This window comes from Hemicordylus capensis, chromosome 1, assembly GCF_027244095.1.
Source record: "Hemicordylus capensis ecotype Gifberg chromosome 1, rHemCap1.1.pri, whole genome shotgun sequence".
Lineage (NCBI taxonomy): Eukaryota > Metazoa > Chordata > Lepidosauria > Squamata > Cordylidae > Hemicordylus > Hemicordylus capensis.
Window position 1 is genome coordinate 14,985,650 of NC_069657.1, and position 19,715 is coordinate 15,005,364.

The following is a 19,715-nucleotide window of genomic DNA, read 5'->3' on the forward strand; positions in this document are numbered from 1 at the left end:
CACATTCGGTCCCAGCATTTTATTGAGGGTGGACAAAAAGCTGTCCTGCCCAGCTCCCCCTCCCCCAAATAACATAAAAACAATTGTATGGGGCTGTTCACATGGTCCTATACAGGGTCGGAAGAGTGTCCAATTGGTGCACTCTCTCGATCAGTGGTTGTATGTTTACAAAGATCAAGGCAGGAGGAGGGGGAGTGATCGTGTGGTAGCCTGGAGCTGGGTGGTCCGGATTTTTGTTCACCCCCCATAAAGTGCTGGGGAAGGAATGTGGGTTGACCGCGCCCGTCCTACCCAGCTCCCAGCTCCCACACATTCACTCTCTCTTCCTCCTGCCTTGATCCATGCAAACACACAGCCCCTGGGTGTTCGCTTCCCTTGTTTCCATTATAGCCATGCCCCTGGTGGAGAAGGCAGAGTGTTCAAGTGGCAAAGTACTTTGTCAGTGTTGTGTGCCTTTGGACTGTCGTCATTCTGCATTGCATTCGTTGGTGCATTCCAGGTGAAGCAACTGAGCAATGAGAGCGCGGGCAGCATGCAAGAGCTCTCCAGAATCCTGCCTGGCAAAGAACCCCAAGAAAGCCAGAGCCTGGTTGGTGTTGCATCTACAGAGAAACAACCAGGTTGGTTTCCCCCCACCCCCCATATGGCATGGGATTGGAATGTCTCAGGAACCACATCTCTCACTCATCACTATTTTTAAATTTTAATTATTTAATTTATATCCCACCTTTCGCCATCTAGCCCCAACAATCTATCTATCTATATAATTCTCCAAGGCGTACCCGTGGCTAATCCTGTGTGTGGCAGCACTCGCAAGAGTTCTCGAGTAGAAGCACTGTGGTGACTGGGCAGTGGAGATTTCATATGCAAATAGGGAGGAGGAGCCTGTGAGAACAGAAGCACCATAGTGATTGGGCAGTGCGGATTTCATATGCAGATAGGGAGGAGGAGCCTGTGGCACCATGGTGATTGGGCAGTGGGGATTCCATATGCAGATGGGGGGGGAGCCTGTGATGGTTAAGGTCAGTTGGAATGCAACAGTTATTGGCTGGAAGATGTTGATTGTAGAGAAGAAGAATCTATATATATAAAAGGATAGTGGGCAGGGGTCTGCAAAGAGAGGGGTGGTGAGGGAGGAAAGAGCCCCTTCAGGAGAAGAAGGCTGCCGTTGTGTGAATTAGACGAGGAAACAAGATGAACAAGATCGGTTAACTCAGGAAGGGAGACAGAAAGAAAAAAGAAGGGAGGGGAAGAAAGACAGAGGGGAAGAGCGAGTGGAGGAGGGAGGGAAAGAGAGAAAGAAGAAATGGCTAGGGACGGGCCTGAGCATGATAGCGGCCTGAGGACACTGAGGGAATGAGCGGCCATGGCAACGCCTTTTGGCAGCAAGGAAGTGTCCAGTTAACCACTACTGCTAACCACTAATCTGCTAACCACTACTGCTAACCACTAATCAAAGAGCCCCTGGTGGCGCAGTGGTAAAACTGCCGCCCTGTAACCAGAAGGTTACAAGTTCGATCCTGACCAGGGGCTCAAGGTTGACTCAGCCTTCCATCCTTCCGAGGTCGGTAAAATGAGTACCCAGAATGTTGGGGGCAATATGCTAAATCATTGTAAACCGCTTAGAGAGCTCTGGCTATAGAGCGGTATATAAATTTAAGTGCTATTGCTATTGCTATTGCTACTGCTGCTTAGGGCTACCGAGGCCATTGGCAGAAGGAGGCAGGCAGGCAGGCAAGGTACAGGCCCGGGCCTGTCACTGGCCTGAGGGGCAGTGGTGGCAGCGAGGAAGGGCCTGGTCAACTGCTGCTGCTCTTGTGAGGAGGAACAGGAGCTGGGCTCGGGTGGGGAGGTCTCTGGGGATAGGGGGCTGCAGCTCGGCCAATAGGCACCAGCAACGCTGCAGCTGTGACCAAGAGGGGTGAGGGGGATGGAAGCAATGGGGTGGAGGAAGAGGAGCAGGGGTGGAGAGATCTCTGAGGTGAGGGGGGCTGTGGCTGGGGGTGAGCAGAGCAATCAAGTACTAGCGCGCAGGTGCTCTGCGCAGGTTATGTTAGTATAGATTTTAAAAACTGCAAACACACTAAAAATCACAATGAAAAGCAGGACTAAAAAGAGGCATTAAAAATCTAGAACGACAGTAACAGCTCTGATCATATGTCAAAGGTCTGGCAGGACAATGAGCCTTTAAGGCCCTCTTGAAGGCTGGGAAGGAAGGAGCATTCCGAACCTCCCGCAGCAGGGAGTTCCAGTGCCTGGGGGCTGTCACAAAGAAGGCCCTGTCTCACCTGCATATCAGTTGTGCTTCAGCAAGTGACAGTGCACAGAGCAGAGCCCCACATAGTAGCTCTAGGTGAGAGGGCAGAATCACATGGCAGAAGGTAGTCCTTGAGTTTCTAAAGTTCCAAAGGTAACAATCAACACCTTCAATCGAACCCCCAAACAGATGGGAAGCCAGTGCCATTCATACAAGATTAGAGTCACGTGCTGTGATCGGGGGTGGGGGAGAGACAGGACGACAAGAGTTGCTGCAGCATTTTGTTTTTCCAAATGCGTTTCAAGCACAGCCCTAAACAGATCCCACTGCAACTATTTTAAAGATTTGTGCTTGAAGGAACTCACCAAGTGCCTGAAAAAACATTCTCTTGTGTCATGCCCTAAAGCATTTTTCCAAAACATGAATCATGTTGCAATATCTGTAGGACTGGAGAGGTGGGAGCTGCTTCAGGCCCAGGACTTGAGCAACAAGCTGAGAATGAAGCAGAACTGGCAGCAGTGGCGGCAGCTGAACTCTGACCTCACCAATGTCAGTGCTTGGCTGGACAAAATGGAAGAAGAGCTGGAAGAGTTGCAGGACGCAGAGCCGGCCACCGGCATCCCGGCCATAGAGCAAAGGGTCAAGAAGCTGAAAGTGAGTTGAAACGGGACCCGGGAAAGGCTGGTGGTGTGTTCCCTACACCCAGCCTTGCTATGGAAAGAATCTGTGTAGCCAGCATAAGAACAGAAGGCCTGCTGCCTTCCTGCGTCTGACCAAGGTGCATCTAGCCCTGCATTCTCTTTCCAACAGTGCCCATTCAGAGGCCTCTGGAAATCTGAAAAGGGCATAGTGGAGAAAGCTGAATCTCCTCTTCTGTGTCTCCAGCGTGTTTGGAGTGAGGCTGCCTCCAAACCCAACGTTCAAGGTCACCATCGTGGCTCATAGATAAATAGCTATCTTCCATGAATTTGTCTCATTCTTTCTTAAAGCCATCACCACATCTTCATTCAACAAATTCCATGAGTTTCTTTTGCATTCTTTGTTGGCTTTCTTGAGTAGCCTGCAAATCAACTTTACTGGATGACTAAGGAAGCTACAACCCCATGTTAGCAGAGTTAACCAATCAGCTAAGCACAAAGAGTTTCTTTAGAACAGGGGAGCTCAAATTAAGGCCCCTGGTTGTTTTTGGACTGCATTTCTCATCATCCTCAGTGCCACTGCAGTTGGGGATGATGGGAGCTGTAGTCCAACAACTTCTGGAGATGTGGGTTTGAGAACACTTCCTTTAGAATGCTTTACGGCTTTCAATACTGTGCAATATGCTGCTGCAGAGTAAAGGAGACAGAGACAACAGCATGTTACAATAAGACAGGAAATTACATGAAGCAGAGAACAAGAATAGAAAACAGCCTTAACTAGCAGATAACTCATCAACTAACAATGGTAGGTTACAGCTCCATCTGCTGGCTGGAGGGTGGTTCATCTTCCACACTTCTCTACAGGAGAACTTCATTAATCACAGGTCCAGCACCTGCAGATTCGTAAATCTGCGGTCAGGTAATGGACACCCGACCTCGGTATATCCTGAGGGGATGGGGACAGCAGAAAAGGGGTTAAACCTGTATATCTGCAGGCCAGGAAGCCATTTTATGGCTCATTCTTTGAGGGGGGAAATGGAGGGGGGGAATGCAATTTTTGACTTATTTTCTACTCTTGCGGGAGGAGGGGTCCTTGGATGCCTTAAAGGCTGTGGAACACGGTAGGGCACTTTATTTGGCTCATTTTGTCATTTGGGGGGCAATTTTAAGTGATGTGGCAACCTAACCCCCCAATTTACATTCACTTTAATGCCCCACTATTCACTGATTCGCTATCAGCCCACCCCCGAACGGAACCCCCACAGAAATCTGGGTTCTCCTGTATAATGATTTTATTTCATTCACATGCCATTACTTGCCCAACATTCCATCTCCAAAATAAATGCCCACCACAAAGGGAGCAGAGATGGAACCAGGCAGGCCTCCCTTGGGAGGGCATCTCATAGCCTTGGCCTGACAACAGAGAAGGCGGCTGTGAAAAAGGCCTATTCCATGCTTGGAATCAATAGGAAGGGGATTCAAATAAAACTGCTAATATTATAATACCCTTTTAGAAAACTATGGTGCAGCCACATTTGGAGAACTGCATACAGTTCTAGTCACCATAAGGGCATTGTAGTATTGGAAAAGGTGCAGAAGAGGGCAACCAAGATGATCAGGGGCCTGGAGCATCTTCCTTATGAGGCCAGGCTACAACACCTGTGGTTTTTTAGTTTAGAAAAAGACAACTGTGAGGAGACATGATGGAGGTCAATAAAATCAGGCCTGGTATGGAGAAAGTGGATAGAGATTATTTGTTCTCCCTCTCGCATAACACTAGAACCAGAGGTTATCCCATGGAACTGATTTTCAAGAAGTTTAGGGCTGACAAAAGGAAGTATTTTATCACACAACACATAATTAACATGGAATTCTCTGCCACAAAATGTGACAGCCACCATCCTGGATGGCTTTAAGAGGAATTTAGATACATTCATGGAGGACAGTAGCAGTTCAATGGCTGCTACTCTAGTGGCTATAGGCCACCTTCAGCATCAGAGGCAGGATGCCTCCAAGTACCAGTTGCAGGGGTGTGACAGCCGCTGGGCTTCCTGGGACAACTGGTGGGGCACTGTATGACACAGAATGCTGGACTAGATAGTCCTTGGGGCTGATCCAGCAGGGCTATTCTTATGTCCTTATGTTTTGCCCCTCATGCTTTTATGCCCTCCTGCTGTCCTTTTGGCAGATAGTAATAATCAAATATCCCTGGAGAGATAAAAAGCCTTTACTATGGTGGAGACTCCTAGTTCCAGTGGTAATGGAATCCCACAGCAAGAGGGGTAGCCATGTCAGTCACAGTAAGAGCAACCAACACTCCTGTGACATCTTCAAGGCTAACGCAGGGGTTTTCAGCCTTGGGCTTCCAGATGATGTTGGACTACAACTCCCATCATTTCCAGCTACAGTGGCCTTTGGTAGTTCAACAACATCTTGGGACCCAAGGCTGAGAATCCCTGAATTAACATCTTTATTGTAGCATTAGCTTTCATGAGTGCGGTTCACACGATTGAGATTAGGACAGGAGAAGGCTCCTACCCTAATTCAGGAGCTGAGCACACTCCTGTTCGCAGAACGTCTGTCAGCTAAAAACAAGGTTGGCAGCTGGGAGCTTGATCGCGAGTTAAGCCCCAGCTGGGAACGTGGGTGGGGTGTGTGCTCATCCTACCCAGATGGGGCTTAGCTCACGATCAATCTGCCAGCCGCCAACCTTGTTTTTAGCTGACACATGACTGGCAAACAGGAGTTCACACAGGAGAGATGGTTCCCTGTCCCCCCAAGGGCTCACACTCTAAAAAGAGAGAGCAAGTGGAGACCAGCAACAGTCACTGGAGGGAGGCTGTGCTGTGGTTGGATAGGGCCAGTTGCTCCCCCCGCCCCCGCTCCCAAATGGAAGAGAATCACCACTTTGAAAGGTGCCTCTTTGCCCAGTTAGCAGGGGTGGCGTCTGGTTAGCAGGATTGCCTCATTAGTTAACTCTCTCCCGCTTGGTGCAATGCTGGCTCGCTGTCTGTAGCTTCATACTAAGACGCCAAGAACCTGTTTCTTGGCACCTTAAAAGCTGGAGCCATTGCTTGTGTCCTCCTACATTTGCTCGTACCCAGGGCAGTGCCCAGAAATGAGCCCTAGAGCGCCTGCTTCCCAGTTCTATTTACCCTCCAACCTTGTTCTCAATTGGCAGACGGGAGTGCACACAACTCCCAAATCAGCTAATGTTGATTGTGTGAAGTGCCCTATGGATTAGATCCCACTTCATCAAATGAATGAATTCATGCGTTTGACAGGATCTAGTCAATGGAAACTTGCGCTACCATGAATGTGTTAGTCTTTAACGTGCCAAGAGACTCTCTGTTGTGCTAGAACCCAGTGATATATTGCTAATTGGAATGCACCCTTAGGATGTTTATCATTTTTGCCCTCTCCCCAACTAAAAGTGTAGAGCAGAGATTTCTCAAATTTTATCTTGCTGCTGTTGTTCTGCTGGTATACAAAACCAAGGTAGTGGTTTGTTGACACAGAGTTATAATCTGCTGCTTCTCCACTCTTGCAGGAGATGCTCAAAGCCTTTGATAACTACAAGGCCCTTGTGCTGTCTGTTAATCTGACCAGCAAGGACTTCAAGCAAGCCGACAGCACTGAGTCCAAAGAACTTCAGAATAGACTCCGGCGTGTCAATTTATGCTGGGAGAAGGCAAATCTTTTAATGGGGAACTGGAGGAAGAGTTTACAAGAAGACTTAATGCGTTGCCAGGTTGATAGAGCAATCCTTTCCTCTGCTTAAGTTTTCTTAAGATGCCAACATATGTGAATTAGTTAACTACTTTAAAGTTGCATTTGAAAAACTATGGCTTTTGTAGCAGATTGTAGCCTTTGTCTCAGAGCAAGCTCACATGAGGGAAAGAAATGCTATATCATCCCTGCTTGAGCTGCCTGGCCAGGCTTCTCTTAAAACTATTCTATATTATCGGTAGGTTCTAAAGGATGCCACCAAGCACCCTAAAACTTGCAGAGATCCAGACCAGTGGATTGTGTGCTGTAATCCAAGGTCCCTCTGGCAAATACAAAAAAAATCATCCATGTGTAAGCTTACACAGGATAAGAAAACTGTTAGCTGCTGAGCATCTGAGGACGTGTTTGCACCAGAGAGAACTCCCCCCTCCGGTCCCTGCTTTTTCTCGAGTTAAAAACGAACTTGAAGAGACTTGTTTTCAGAAAAGGCTTTAAGAAACCGTTTTATTCAAGTACTGCAGACTGCTTCCGTCTGAGACTTTCTAGCTTTCTTAGGTACAGTTAAGAATACTTAATAGATTACAAAAACAGGTTGTCTTATGCACATTTAAATGTTTATAGAGTCTTTTGTAATGCCCTAGGTAGAATGGGCGTAGGCTGGTGTTTCTTATTTTAATTACGTTGCAGGTAATCAATACTAGAAAAGTATTAGGGATATACAAAGCACACACCAAAGAAACAGAAATTCTAACACAAAGTCTGACTAAACAAACTTTTCCCTAGACTAAACTTCCCGAAGGTAAAGCCCCAGGTTTCCTCTTTCCGTGAACTCATCAAACTCCAATTGAGATTCAAGCACCTGCATTTCTATCTTCCAAGAGCTGCAGTCATCCTCCTGTAACCAACCTCCATGGCCACATGTCCTTCTCTCTTCTAACAAAGATCTCCCCTTCTTGTTCCCAGAATTCCCCACAACGGCTCTCTAGGTCCCACCCACCTGGTGTACTGATTGGCTGCCCTGGAGTTCACCAGCATGTCAGTCAAGACAAGGGTTCACTCCCTGTTTAACTCTTTAGTGGGAGGGGTGGCTGATCACTACAGCTTTGTTAATACAGCCATTTGAATCTAGGTTTCATATAGGTTACCAGCATTGAAGTGATTGTGTGAACCATACCAAGGTGGTTTATGACCCGAGATTCCCAAATCAAGGTGGTTTATGACCCAAGATTCCAACCCTGGCGTGGGCTCACACAATCACTTCCATGTTGGAAACCCACATTAAACCTAGATTATAACGATTGTGTGAACGAGGCCTATCTGTACTTGTATGGAACTTTTAACAAATCAGTAGTTACTAAGGTCATTCTCACAACCAATCCTATCTGGGTAGGACAGGGATAGCCCAGGTAGGGCGGGTTGTAAGAAGCCCCAGGATCACTTCCTTCCCTGGGTAGCCCTGATTGCAAACCTGGGATTACATTGAGGTAGGACAAGCACATGCCTTCTACCTCATTTGCTGGTCGTCTAGGTTGCCACACTGCCAGCAGCTGCTCCCAGGCTGCTAGCAGCCATCTTAATCGTAGAGCCAGAGGAAACAAGCGGCCAGGTAGCACGGTACTTTCCCATTGCAGGATAAATGGTGTGTGCCCCACCACCCCAACTGCCACTTGTCTAGCCGCCTCCCTGCTCATGTGGGCGGTGGAGCCCTGTTCGAGTTCTGGTCGTGTGGGAGCAGCTTCCCTCAAGCTCCCCCATTTGATCGTGTGAACAACCTTATGATATGTGTATCATTCATGTAGGAGGTTACAAAATCAGTTCTCCCATTTTTACCTTTATGCCTTCTGTCATTCTGACCCTCCATGATTGGATGGAACAGCTTACCTCCTTCTTCCCACTCTAGTGTAGCAGCTAAAGAGCCTGGCAGCACCATCCTATCAGACACATTGATATTGCACTTGTGCAAAGCTGTTGCGCTAAGTCCTGTGCTTGTGTTCCAGACTAGTGTTACACTAGTGCAAATATGTTTGCGCTTGTGCAGCAAGGTGCACAGCCTGTGGCACACCTCATGTTTTGCAGGGAACTTTCGCACAAGAGCACGGTTCCCAAAATCCCCATGATATAGTGCAGCTAGACAATCTTCTTGCACCATCACAACTTTGTTGATTGCACAAGCACAGTGATAGGATGTTGGCCACTATGTTCAACATGGCTTACTCCCTGGTAACTGTGAATAGGATTGCAGCCTTACATTTGTAAATTGGGAATGTCCCGTTTCAGATCTTGACTTTGCCAGGAATTCAGTGGGGGGCCTTGGGCAAGATCAGCAGCCCCTCACCTGTGCAGTATGTAAATTATAATCCTGACCTACTTTACAAGGCTGATGTAAGGATTCCTGAGATAATGCATGTGACATGCTTTGAGCCCTCAGAAAGCCGTTTAAGATAAATAATAATTATCTTTCATTCGGCGTGTTTGGAAAGTCTTGTAACTTCCTTCTCACCCAATCAGGCAACCTCAGTGTTGATGTGCAGTTCATGAGACTATATTTCTCACTTTCGTCCTCATGGGTGCTTGCTTCTGCAGGATTTCCATGAGCTAAACCAGAAACTGCTGCTGTGGCTGGCAGGGGCCGAGACTCGGCGGCATCAAGCACAAATTAAGGACCCGAATGCTGATCCCCTCACGATACAGGAGAGCCGAAGAGAATTAATGGTAAGTGAGAAAAGCAGATTTGAGCATCCAGACTGAGATGATTGAGGATATTGTTACTGTTACTGATTGACATGCTACGCAAGGGTATGTCAGCCCAGTAACAGTGCATGCACGCAAGTTATGCACGTTGCACAAACACAAAAATTGCACAAATTACATTACTTAAGAGTAAGCCCATTATTTTCATTGGACTTGCTCCTGCATAACATCTTTAGTTTGTGTAACTTGTACAACACAATGTTAATGGACTGACATATTCTTGCGCAGTACATCAGCCAATATTACCATGGAACCCTCTGTCAGCTTTGTCACAGAGCTTTTGCACAGTTGCACAAGAGCGCTTTTGCACAACTGCGCAAATGCTCCATTACAAGACTGACGGAGTGCTGCGGGGTGTGTCAGCCACTGTTACAAATATTTATATACACTTTTCAACGAAAAAGTTCTCAAAATAATTTATATAGAAAATAAAAATAAGAAGGTTCCCTGTCCCGAAAGGAATCACAGTCTAAAAAAGATCCACCAACAACAGCCACTCGAGTGGGGCTATGCTTGGTTGGATAGGGCCAGTTGCTCCCCCGCCTGCCAAATGGAAAAGAATCACCACTTTGAAATGTGCCTCTTTACCCAGTTAGTGGGGGTGGCACTATCTCTTGTGCCCTTTGCTCTTACCAGGGCGGTGCCCAGAACCAAGCCCTAGAGTGCCTGCTTCCCAATTCAGTCACTGATGCTGCCAGATAGAGCAGGGGTGGGCAAAGTTGGCCCTACAGCTGTTGTCGAACTACAACTCCTATCATCTCCAGCCACAATAAATTTGAAGTTATAGTTCGACAACAGGTTTGCCCACCCTTGAATTAGAGGATTTCAGGGATGCCTGAGACACTAAAGAGTTTCTGCCAGTCAGTGTACAAAATATAAGATGCTGGTTATCCTATCTAATAAAAGGCTTGGTGTCCGTCCGTGGACGGACACCAAGCGTGTGTCTGTGCCTCCCTGGCCTCTTCTGGGCATGTGCGAAGCGCATGGCCAGAAGGAGCCAGGGAGGCAGGACCGCCAGCACCCGGCGGCCATTTTGGGCGGCCAGAAGCGGCCGCCCCGAAGAAGCCGGGTAAGCGGCGGCGGGGGACACTGGCCGAGGCAGCGCGGCCGAGGAGGCGGCAGAGCCATGGCCGAGGCCTGGCCGTGCCGCCGCTTACCCGGCTTCTTCGGGGCGGCCGCTTCTGGCCGCCCAGGATGGCCGCCGGACGAGGCGGCAGACAAAACAATGCGGCGGTGGGCCCGGGCAGCAGTGGGCCAGGCCGGAGCCGCGGTGGGTGGCGGGCCCAGCCGGAGCCGCGGGCGGCGGTAGGTGGCGGGCCCGGCCGGAGCCGCGGGCGGCGGTGAGTGGCGGGCCCGGCCGGAGCCCCGGGCGCCGGGGGGTGGCGGGAGAGGGAATGGCGGCGAACCTCTGGAGCGCAGAGCTCCACTAGCGCCCGTTAACCAACGGGCTACAAAACCACTAGTTACCTATAAAGCCCTAAACAGCTTAGGCCCTGGGTATTTAAGAGAACGTCATCTTCGCCATGAGCCCAACAACCTGTTAAGATCATCTGGAGAGGTTCATCTGCAGTTTCTGCCAACTTGTCTGGCAGCTACTTGGGAACAGGCCTTCTCCATTGCTGCCCCTGGACTTTGGAATACGCTCCCTGGAAGTTTTACAGACAGGGCTTTCCCCGAATCCATTCCTGATTGGAGTGTGACAGTCCACATATTCTCTGGATTTAACCCGACCTCCCTGCGGGCTATCAGGGACCAGGACAGACAGGGCTTTGTTTTTCTCCGAAGGGAGGCTACGAATTCTGGCTTAGTCCAAGTTATGTCCAGGGTAAAATAATCCTCTATTTCCAGCAGCTGGGGGGTGGGGGACGGACTCTGGGGCTTCTGCTTTCGCCTAAGGTGTTGATGGTGGTGCTGATGGCTATGCGAATGGTCCATCTAATGGACCATTATGCGAATCTACATCTATCTATGCGAATGGTCCATCTAATCCCTCGAATTAAAATGCCTCGAAGCAGATTTGCTCTTCAGATACCCCAGGCAGAGAGCCATGTGTGAAAAACCTCCTGTTGAAATAAGAGCCTCCCCATCTCTGGCAACTTTTAAAAAGGCACTGAAGACACATTTATTGTCTTCAATAAATCTAATTGAATTAAGATTTATAGTTTTAATTAGATTTATAGTTTTAATATTGTTAAGGTTGGATTTTAAATGATTCTAATCTTAATGATTTTAATGTTCAAATGCTTTTAACTGTTTAGTTGATTTCATGTTTATATGATTTTAATTGTAAACTGCTCAGAGACGCACGTTTGGGGCCATATGGAAATATGTTTAAATAACTGAAATGTAGGCATGCCGAGCAAGATGGACCAGTGGTCTGATTCCAAGGCAGCTATACACATTCATGTGAAGATTCCTACTGAGACCACTTAATAGAGTTTTGGGTGGTATAGAAATATGTTAGTTAGTTAGTAAAATAAAATAAAATAAAATAAAATAAAATAAAATAAAATATGCCCTCTTTGGGGGCAGCTGGTCTGTCCCTGCCTGACCATGGTTTCTGGCTTCCAGTTAGGGATGTGCATGAACTGGTCTGGAGGCCATGTTGGAGGCCTCCGAACCGGTTCGGAGCCGGACTGGTCCGGCGGTCCGGCACCAAGGGGGGGGTCTCCCTTTAAGGGCGGGGGGGTAGAACTTACCCCTCCCGCTGCTCTTCCCCCTCCGGCGCTGTAGTTTTAAGCGAAGTTTTTGGGGCGGCAGTGTTCCTCGCTGACGCCCCTGCCCCCGTCGTCGCCTGGAACTCTCCGTAATAGCAACACGCATGCGCGCGTGGCGGCGCGCGCTGCCTACATCACACACAGCGTGCGTGTGACGTAGGCTATTACGGAGAGTTCCAGGCGACGACGGGGGCAGGGGCGGCAGCAAGGAACGCTGACGCCCCAAAAACTTCGCTTAAAACTACAGCGCCGGAGGGGGAAAAGCGGCAGGAGGGGTAAGTTCTACCCCCCCCCGCCCTTAAAGGGAGACCCCCCCTTGGTGCCAGTCCGGACCATGCACATCCCTACTTCCAGTCTCCCCCTTGGTACAGACGAATACAAATACGACAAACCTTTATTTACCGCTTTTCAACCAAAGTTCCCAAAGCAGTTTACATAGATATAAATAAATAGATAGATGAGCTAAAGTCCCATCACCAAGGTTCTGTCCTGCTTCTCTTGAATATCCTATCCTTTGCTTTAATTTTTTTTAAAAAAAAAAAAATACTCTTCCCTTAGAGGAAGAGTGAGCTATTAATAAAAACACTTTTGTGGACCAAACAAGAGAGAGTGAAGAGACTGCTCCCTCTGCCAGAATGGCACAGTGGTCTTTGTATGGCATCAGTGTTTCCATAGGAATGGGGGGACCTGGCATAGCTGTGACAGAGGAGGTTACTGTGCCAGGCTTGTGCCCTTGCTCCAGCCGGAAGGGCTTGGCTATGGGATGGGGCCATAAGTCCGCTGGCACAACTCTCCCACGCTGCCTAATCCCCAATTGTTCAGACTGCACTATGCACCTGTGAATACAGTATAGGCGACATGCTGCTTGTTAATATCCTATTTCCTACCGTTTCCTCGTTAAAGCAACTAGAAAAAGAGCTCCTGGAACAGCAGCTTCAAGTAAACACTCTGCAGGAAATTTCCGCTTACTTGCTTGTCAGATCTGATGGAGGAGATTATATGGAAGCTGACGAGAAGGTCCATGTGATTGGGGAGAAACTGAAACAACTTCTGGAAAGGGTTTCACATGACTTAAAGGTCTCAAGGGGGAATCAGGTGAGGCTGTGCTGTATCTTCAGCAGATCGGCTGATTCAGAGCTGCATTTTGTAAAGGAGCTGGGAGCTCCTGGGGGAAAGGGGGTGCATTTATGCCAGAACAGAAAGCATTTCTTATTTGTGTTTGTCCTTTTAGGACTTAAGTGCATTCCTGACAGATGTGGATGAATTAGACGCTGGAAGAAATCAGCAGCTTTCAGAGAAACCTTGCATATATCAAAACAAGGCAAGTTGCTTGGCAGTGGTATTCCGCATGTCGATTTGCTTCTGAATCAAGAATTTTCTCCCCATCCCGATTCCATCCTTAAATACTTTTGCAAATTAAGTAGGTTTGTCAGCTGCCCAGGTCTTTTTCTGCAGACAGTCCAGCAGATCACCACAGCGTATGCCCATATTCAAAGTCATAGAGTTCTATACTGAGATGGTTTCCGGTTTCCACTGTAAGATATTCCCCTTAGGGGATGGGGCCGTAGCTCAGTGGAAGAGCACCTGCATGCCTGCAGAAAATTCCAGGTTCACTCCCTGGCAGCATCTCCAGGTATGGCTGGGAAAGACTCCTGCCTGAAACCTTGGAGAGCTGCTGCCAGTCAGTGTAGACTATGCTGAGCTAGATGGATCAGTGGTCTGGTAGCTTCCTATGCCCCTTCCAACTCAAATTCTATAATTCTGGGGCCCCAGTGCCATTGAATCCATACGTCATTGTAATGCCTTTATTCTGATACATGTCCCTATTTTGCCTTTCAAGGATACTTGTCAAACATGTCAGTGTGAGTTGCTTTTTCAGTGTTCAGCTTCCTCCCCAGGGTCACTAGAAGTTCATTCATTCATTCATTCATTCGATTTCTATACCGCCTTTCCAAAAATGGCTCAGGGCGATTTACACAGAGAAATAATAAATAAACTAGCTGAACCCTCACAGAGCATCTGTGTGGTAGTACACTGAGCCTGTGGCATCCCCCCCCTCCTCCCACAACTCACTCTCCCCCCCCCAACTTGGCCCTCATCCTTGGCCCGTCGACAGTCACTTTCGTTCAGCCCGCCGGCAGCCGCTCTCCCCCCCACACACACACACAACTCAGTCCTCCTCCTTGGCCTGCCGGCAGCCACTCCCCTCAGCCCACTGGCCGGCCCAGCAGCAGCCGCTTCTCCTCAGGCTGCCGGCCAACCTGGCAACAACCGCCTCCTCAACCTGTGCCCTCTTTTCAGGCCGCTGGCTGGCCCAGCAACAGCCGCTTCCTCAACCCGGGCCCCCCGCTGCCGCCTCCCTCCTGAGGCCGGCAGGGCTTCTCCCCCACTCCCTGCCAGGCCGCGTCTCCCGCCACCGCCACAGCACCTCCTTCTAAGCCCGCCAGCAGCCTCCTCTGGGCAGCGGGGCTTTGCCCGCAACCCGGCTCCCTCCCTCCCTCCCTGCCAGCCAGCCAGCCATTTTTCAGCAGCTGTGCCACCGCGGTGTCGCCTCCTAAGCCCATTGTCTGTCCTTGCACTGAGGAGCAGCTCCGCCCACACCTTTTAATTGGTCATGGCTACAGAGGGGGCGGGGCTTGCCAAACATCCCCACACAGTTCTCTCCTCAGTCGGCCGTAAGACAATTAAATATATAGATAAGATGGATCCCTGTCTCCAAGGGGCTCACAATCTAAAAAGAAACATAAGATAGACACCAGCTACAACCACTGGAGGGGTGCTTTGCTGGAGATGGAGAGGGCCAGTTACTCTCCCTCCTGCTAAATAGAATCATCACGTTAAAAGGTGCTTCTTTGCCAAGTTAGCAGGGTTAGCAACAGGGGCGTAACTACTATTTGGCAAGGGGAGGCGGCTGCCTGGGGGCCCCCACGCCTCGAGGGGCCCCCCAGAGGCAAATCATATGTGAAGTGTGTGTATCAGCGAGGGGCCCATTTTAAAATTTTGTCTCTGGGCCCACTCCAGCCTTGTTATGCCCCTAGTTAGCAAGTAAACACAGGGACCCCCAACCTTGGGTCCCCAGATGATGATGTTGGACTGTAACACCCAACTTCCCCAGCTACAACAGTTGAAGAATGACTAGGAGCTCCCTGTTGCCTCCTACGTCTCATTTTGGCCCAAAGTTTTTTCTTTTCATGGAATCCATCCATTGTATTGGTAGCATAGCTGCTTGTATTTATTTGCATCTGAAATGTTTGAGCAATTGTGTTAAAGCTACATTTCCTTTTCCATTTCCACTACAGAGAAACATGTTGGAATATGTAGAAATTCCACCAGAATTTGCATCCATGCACTCTTATTTCTTAAAACATAGTAATTTTCCTTTCACACTTTCACAGGCGGATGGAAGAAAGGCCTTGGAGAGCCAGAGCGGCAGCAATACTAGGTAGTACTTTTCAGCAAATGTTCTCCTTGTGTATTTAAAAAAAAAACAGTTTAACAACAATCCTAGAGAGTACAGAGAAGGAATATAATTTTGGAACTGCCTCCGTCTCAGGGTGGATTTATTTAAATCATGGCTTAAAATACAAGAAAAGGGCTGATCCAAATCATTTGTTTAAATCATATGTCCAAGTGTTAAAATATCATAGTTTCAGGTTTAAGAGTTCAGACTTTTAATATGTACACATGTTTATATTATTTTCAAATATCATTTTAAGTGACATTATTTTTAAGGGACAGTGGCTGACATCCATAGCAACAAATCCCTTGCGGAAGGTTGTTTGCAGTAGCTAGTTGTGCTACATCTGGAGCTTGCGTTCCGGACTAGTGTTACATCACCACCAGCATGCTCATGCTTGTGCAACAGTTGTGCTTCTGCAGCATGCTCTTATGTCTTAAAGGGAAACTTTGCGCAAGAGTATAATTGCATGCTTTTGCAAATCTCCATTTTTAGTGCAATAAGCTATTGTCTTGCACTAATATAACTTTACTCATTAGGCAAACGGTTCATTGCTCTGGATGCTGGCCACTTCACTGAAGTAGTGTTTTCCAAAAAAAATCCACCCAGGAGCAGAACTGATGGCTTTCACTTCCACAAACAACTGCCCAAAGCATTAGAGAGATGCTGCTACTTAGAGAAGACAATACTCAGCTAATGGGCCAATAGCTGGCACCCATACTGTGCAAAGTTCTGTGCACATTGTAGTGCAATGTACATGCAGTTGTGCAAGAGCACTGTTGCACGCGTGCAAAAATTGCACCAATTGAGTTGTGCAACAGTGAGGCCGATATAAGAAAAGCCCTGCTGGATCAGGCCCAAAGCCTCTCTAGTCCAGCATTCTGTTTCCCACAGTGGCCCACTAGTTGCCGCTAGGAAGCAAACCACCAGGAGATGAAGGCATGCCCCCTTTCTTGCTGCTGCTCCCCTGCAACTGGTATTTATATGTGAGCAAGTCTAAGGCTCTTTCACATCTAAATTGTCTTCCTTTTGCAGACTGGAGGATGGAGAGGAAGCCAGCCCAGCAGCTCCCAAGACCCCTTCCTTCTTCTACCGGGTCCTGCGGGTGGCATTGCCGCTTCAGTTGCTCTTCCTTCTCCTGTTGCTTTTGGCTTCCATGATCCCGTTTTCAGAGGAAGACTACAGCTGCACTCAAACCAACAACTTTGCCCGGTCTTTCTATCCTATGCTGCGATATATCAATGGACCTCCGCCAACTTAGAGCATCCCGTGTGTTTTGAACGCAACCAAAATCAGTCTCTTTCACGGGTGCTTCTTTTCATGCTGCTAATGTCAGTCCGGGAACGTCACATGGCAGAAGTCGCTCTCTGGTTTCCTTGTGACGTCCTGCCAGGGCTTCACAGGCACTAACATATCACAACAAGAATACGTACTTTCTATTATCGGTGATCTCTATCGCAGCTGACAACTATTGACGTGGTGACCTTCAGTTCGACAGCCTGCTCATCCCTGCAGTGTGCACGAGGGAACATGCCATGCTTCCCATCTCCAGATGCAGATCCTTAGGCCATTTCAATATGTGAGGGGTGGGTGGGTAATTGCTCCCAGGTTTTGTACAGAAAATACTGTTTCTATATATTTTTGAACTTCAGGCAGCATCCTTTATACTTTTGCACAATGTGTGAGCGATCAAGTAGATGGTCTTTGTGCCAGCAGGTCCACAGAACACTGTATTTCCAGGATAGTGTCGTCTTAGAATTAAAATGATTTCTGCAACTCATGAAAAATGTCATAAGGCAGAGTGCACAGGGAAACTTTCCTGCACAAGGCCCATCGAAATAACATGGCAGTGCCGTTACTTCACTCTTTCATCACTGGGGAAACCTCTCAGTGGATTGGATCCATCGTTTTTACTGTGACAAAGAAAACCCATTTTTTGTGTGGTGCTTTGCATGCACAAAGATCACAGAATTTATTTCTGTATTTTGATATTGTAGTAGAAAGGACGGTTTAATTTTTTAAATATTTGTTACACTCTGGTATTTTAGCAAGCTCGTCTCCCCAGTTAACAAATGCATATCTGTTTTCAGAAGAAAGATTTTAGTACTTAGAGCCACTGCCTTGCCTGTCCTTTTTGTTTTGGTACTATTTTTTTAAGAAAAAGAATAATGATGCTGCATGTAGGCAACCTACGCTGTGCATAGTTTTCTAAAGAGAGAAATGCTGAAAATAATTAGTGTTAATTATCTCATGTGTATACAAATGGACAATGTGAAGTTGTGGCTTTTTTTTAATCAAAGGGGCTTTTTAGGTTTAATCTTTTTCTTTCTTTTAAAATCATGTACAACAAGCCAAAAGGGGGAAAAAGCAATGGATTTTTGACTATTTAAGGGCACAATCAATTCTAGGGCCAATGCAGCCACACACCGTGCACAGAGGGAACACCAGAGGCCCCAGTGGAGCCTTCCATGCTCCTGTTATCCTCAGAGAGCACAACCAGGCAAGTTAATTTGAGTGAAAATTCCAGATCCTGGATTGGAGAGAGATGATTGGTGGGGAAATGGGAAGCATCCCAGCCTCCCATGTTGGGGAATGTCCAGTGTGCAATGACCTGAAGATGCACCATTGGGCCCTAAAGTGACCCCTGTGTGCATGCCCAGCTCTACTCACATTAGCCACAATAGTGAAACAGAGCTTCCATGTTCAGAGGCAGGCTACCTCTGAATACCAGTGTTCAGGGGAGGCAAATAATGAAAAGGCTGTCACCTTCATGTTCTGCTTGTGGGCTTTCTGGAGGCATCTTGGGCGGGCACGGTGGGAAATAGGATGATGAACTAGATCAGGGGTTCTCAAATCTGCAGATGATGTTAGACTACAACTCCCATGATCCCCAGCCACAATGACCTTTGCAGGGAGTGATGGTGTGAGAACCCCTGGACTAGCTGAATCCTTTCTCTGATCCAGCAGGACTCTTAAAGACTCTTCACATTTAAAGTGAAGGTGAGTTTCAGGTAAATAGTAATAGAAACCTCAAATGACTGTATCTCAATCCAGAATATACTTGGTTCTGTGTACAGTGGAATCATTTTTCTCTTATTAAAGTTCTGCTGGTGTGTGCAGCACTCATAACTCATTTGTTAAATGGATTTCATACTGTGGAAAATCACATGTTCAGGGCTGAGCTGCAGCACTATCCAAGCGTAGCGTTTTGTACAAACAGCTAATCCAACACAAAACAAGATTCTGTACCCATCACTACACTGAAAATCAGGGGTGTAACTATAATAGGGCAAGGGGAGGTAGTTGTCTGGGGGCCCACTGCTTTGGGGGGCCCCCAGAGGCAAGTCACATGACTGACTCCCCCAGCCACGCACTCACCCGGGCTTCCTTCAGATGTATTCATCCTCCAAAATTGATGTGAGTTAACACCTGGTAGTTAAGTGGCTACCAGAATGGCATGTCTTTCTCTAGTACCATTTAATTTAGGGTGATGTTCTATTGTGGCACATAGGTATGTGTATGTATGTGTGTGTAAATTTATATATTTATTTATATTTACACACACACATATAGCAATAGCACTTACATTTATATACCGCTCTATAGCTGGAAGCTCTCTAAGCGGTTTACAATGATTTAGCATATTGCCCCCCCAACATTCTGGGTACTCGTTTTACCGACCTCAGAAGGATGGAGGGCAGAGTCAACCTTGAGCCCCTGGTCAGGATTGAATTTGCAACCTTCTGGTTACAGGGCGGCAGTTTTACCACTGCGCCGCCAGGGGCTCTTGAGAAAATACACTATGCTTTTTGTGACCACTATTCAGCCTCATTTAAGATTTCTTTACTTCATGAGCTGAGCTTCGGTGTGCAGGAGGGAGCGCATTTTAAAATCTTGTCTCTGGGCCCAATCCAATCTTGCTACACCCCTGCTGAAATTACACCAATACTGCTGCTGTTTTACCCTGGTATTGCAAGGTAAAATATACGCCCATGATATCCGGATCCCCAGAGAATTCGGACACTCACAAAGATCTCCTTTGCTTTCAATTCCTTCTTCAATCTACACAGTAGTCAAAGCTGGAAGAGGGCCAGTATCATCCATTTATTTATTACGCTCCATGACCAGCCAGCAATTACAATAATCAACAGTCATTACTTAAAATA

General features: G+C 47.7%; 1 protein-coding gene across 8 annotated transcripts in view; it reads left to right on the plus strand.

Annotated features, from left to right (window-relative positions):
- Window positions 1-18,678, plus strand: part of SYNE2 (spectrin repeat containing nuclear envelope protein 2) — a 368,664-nt gene extending 349,986 nt beyond the window's left edge. For all 8 annotated transcript variants that reach the window (XM_053287390.1, XM_053287373.1, XM_053287409.1 and 5 more), the window contains 8 exons: window positions 500-620; window positions 2,703-2,911; window positions 6,446-6,646; window positions 9,208-9,336; window positions 12,996-13,187; window positions 13,324-13,413; window positions 15,488-15,534; window positions 16,585-18,678. In XM_053287390.1, the coding sequence (XP_053143365.1) occupies window positions 500-620; window positions 2,703-2,911; window positions 6,446-6,646; window positions 9,208-9,336; window positions 12,996-13,187; window positions 13,324-13,413; window positions 15,488-15,534; window positions 16,585-16,810 (1,215 nt within the window). In that variant the 3' untranslated portion in view covers window positions 16,811-18,678. The remainder of the gene's footprint in view (window positions 1-499; window positions 621-2,702; window positions 2,912-6,445; window positions 6,647-9,207; window positions 9,337-12,995; window positions 13,188-13,323; window positions 13,414-15,487; window positions 15,535-16,584) is intronic.
- The last annotated feature ends 1,037 nt before the right edge of the window (window positions 18,679-19,715 follow it).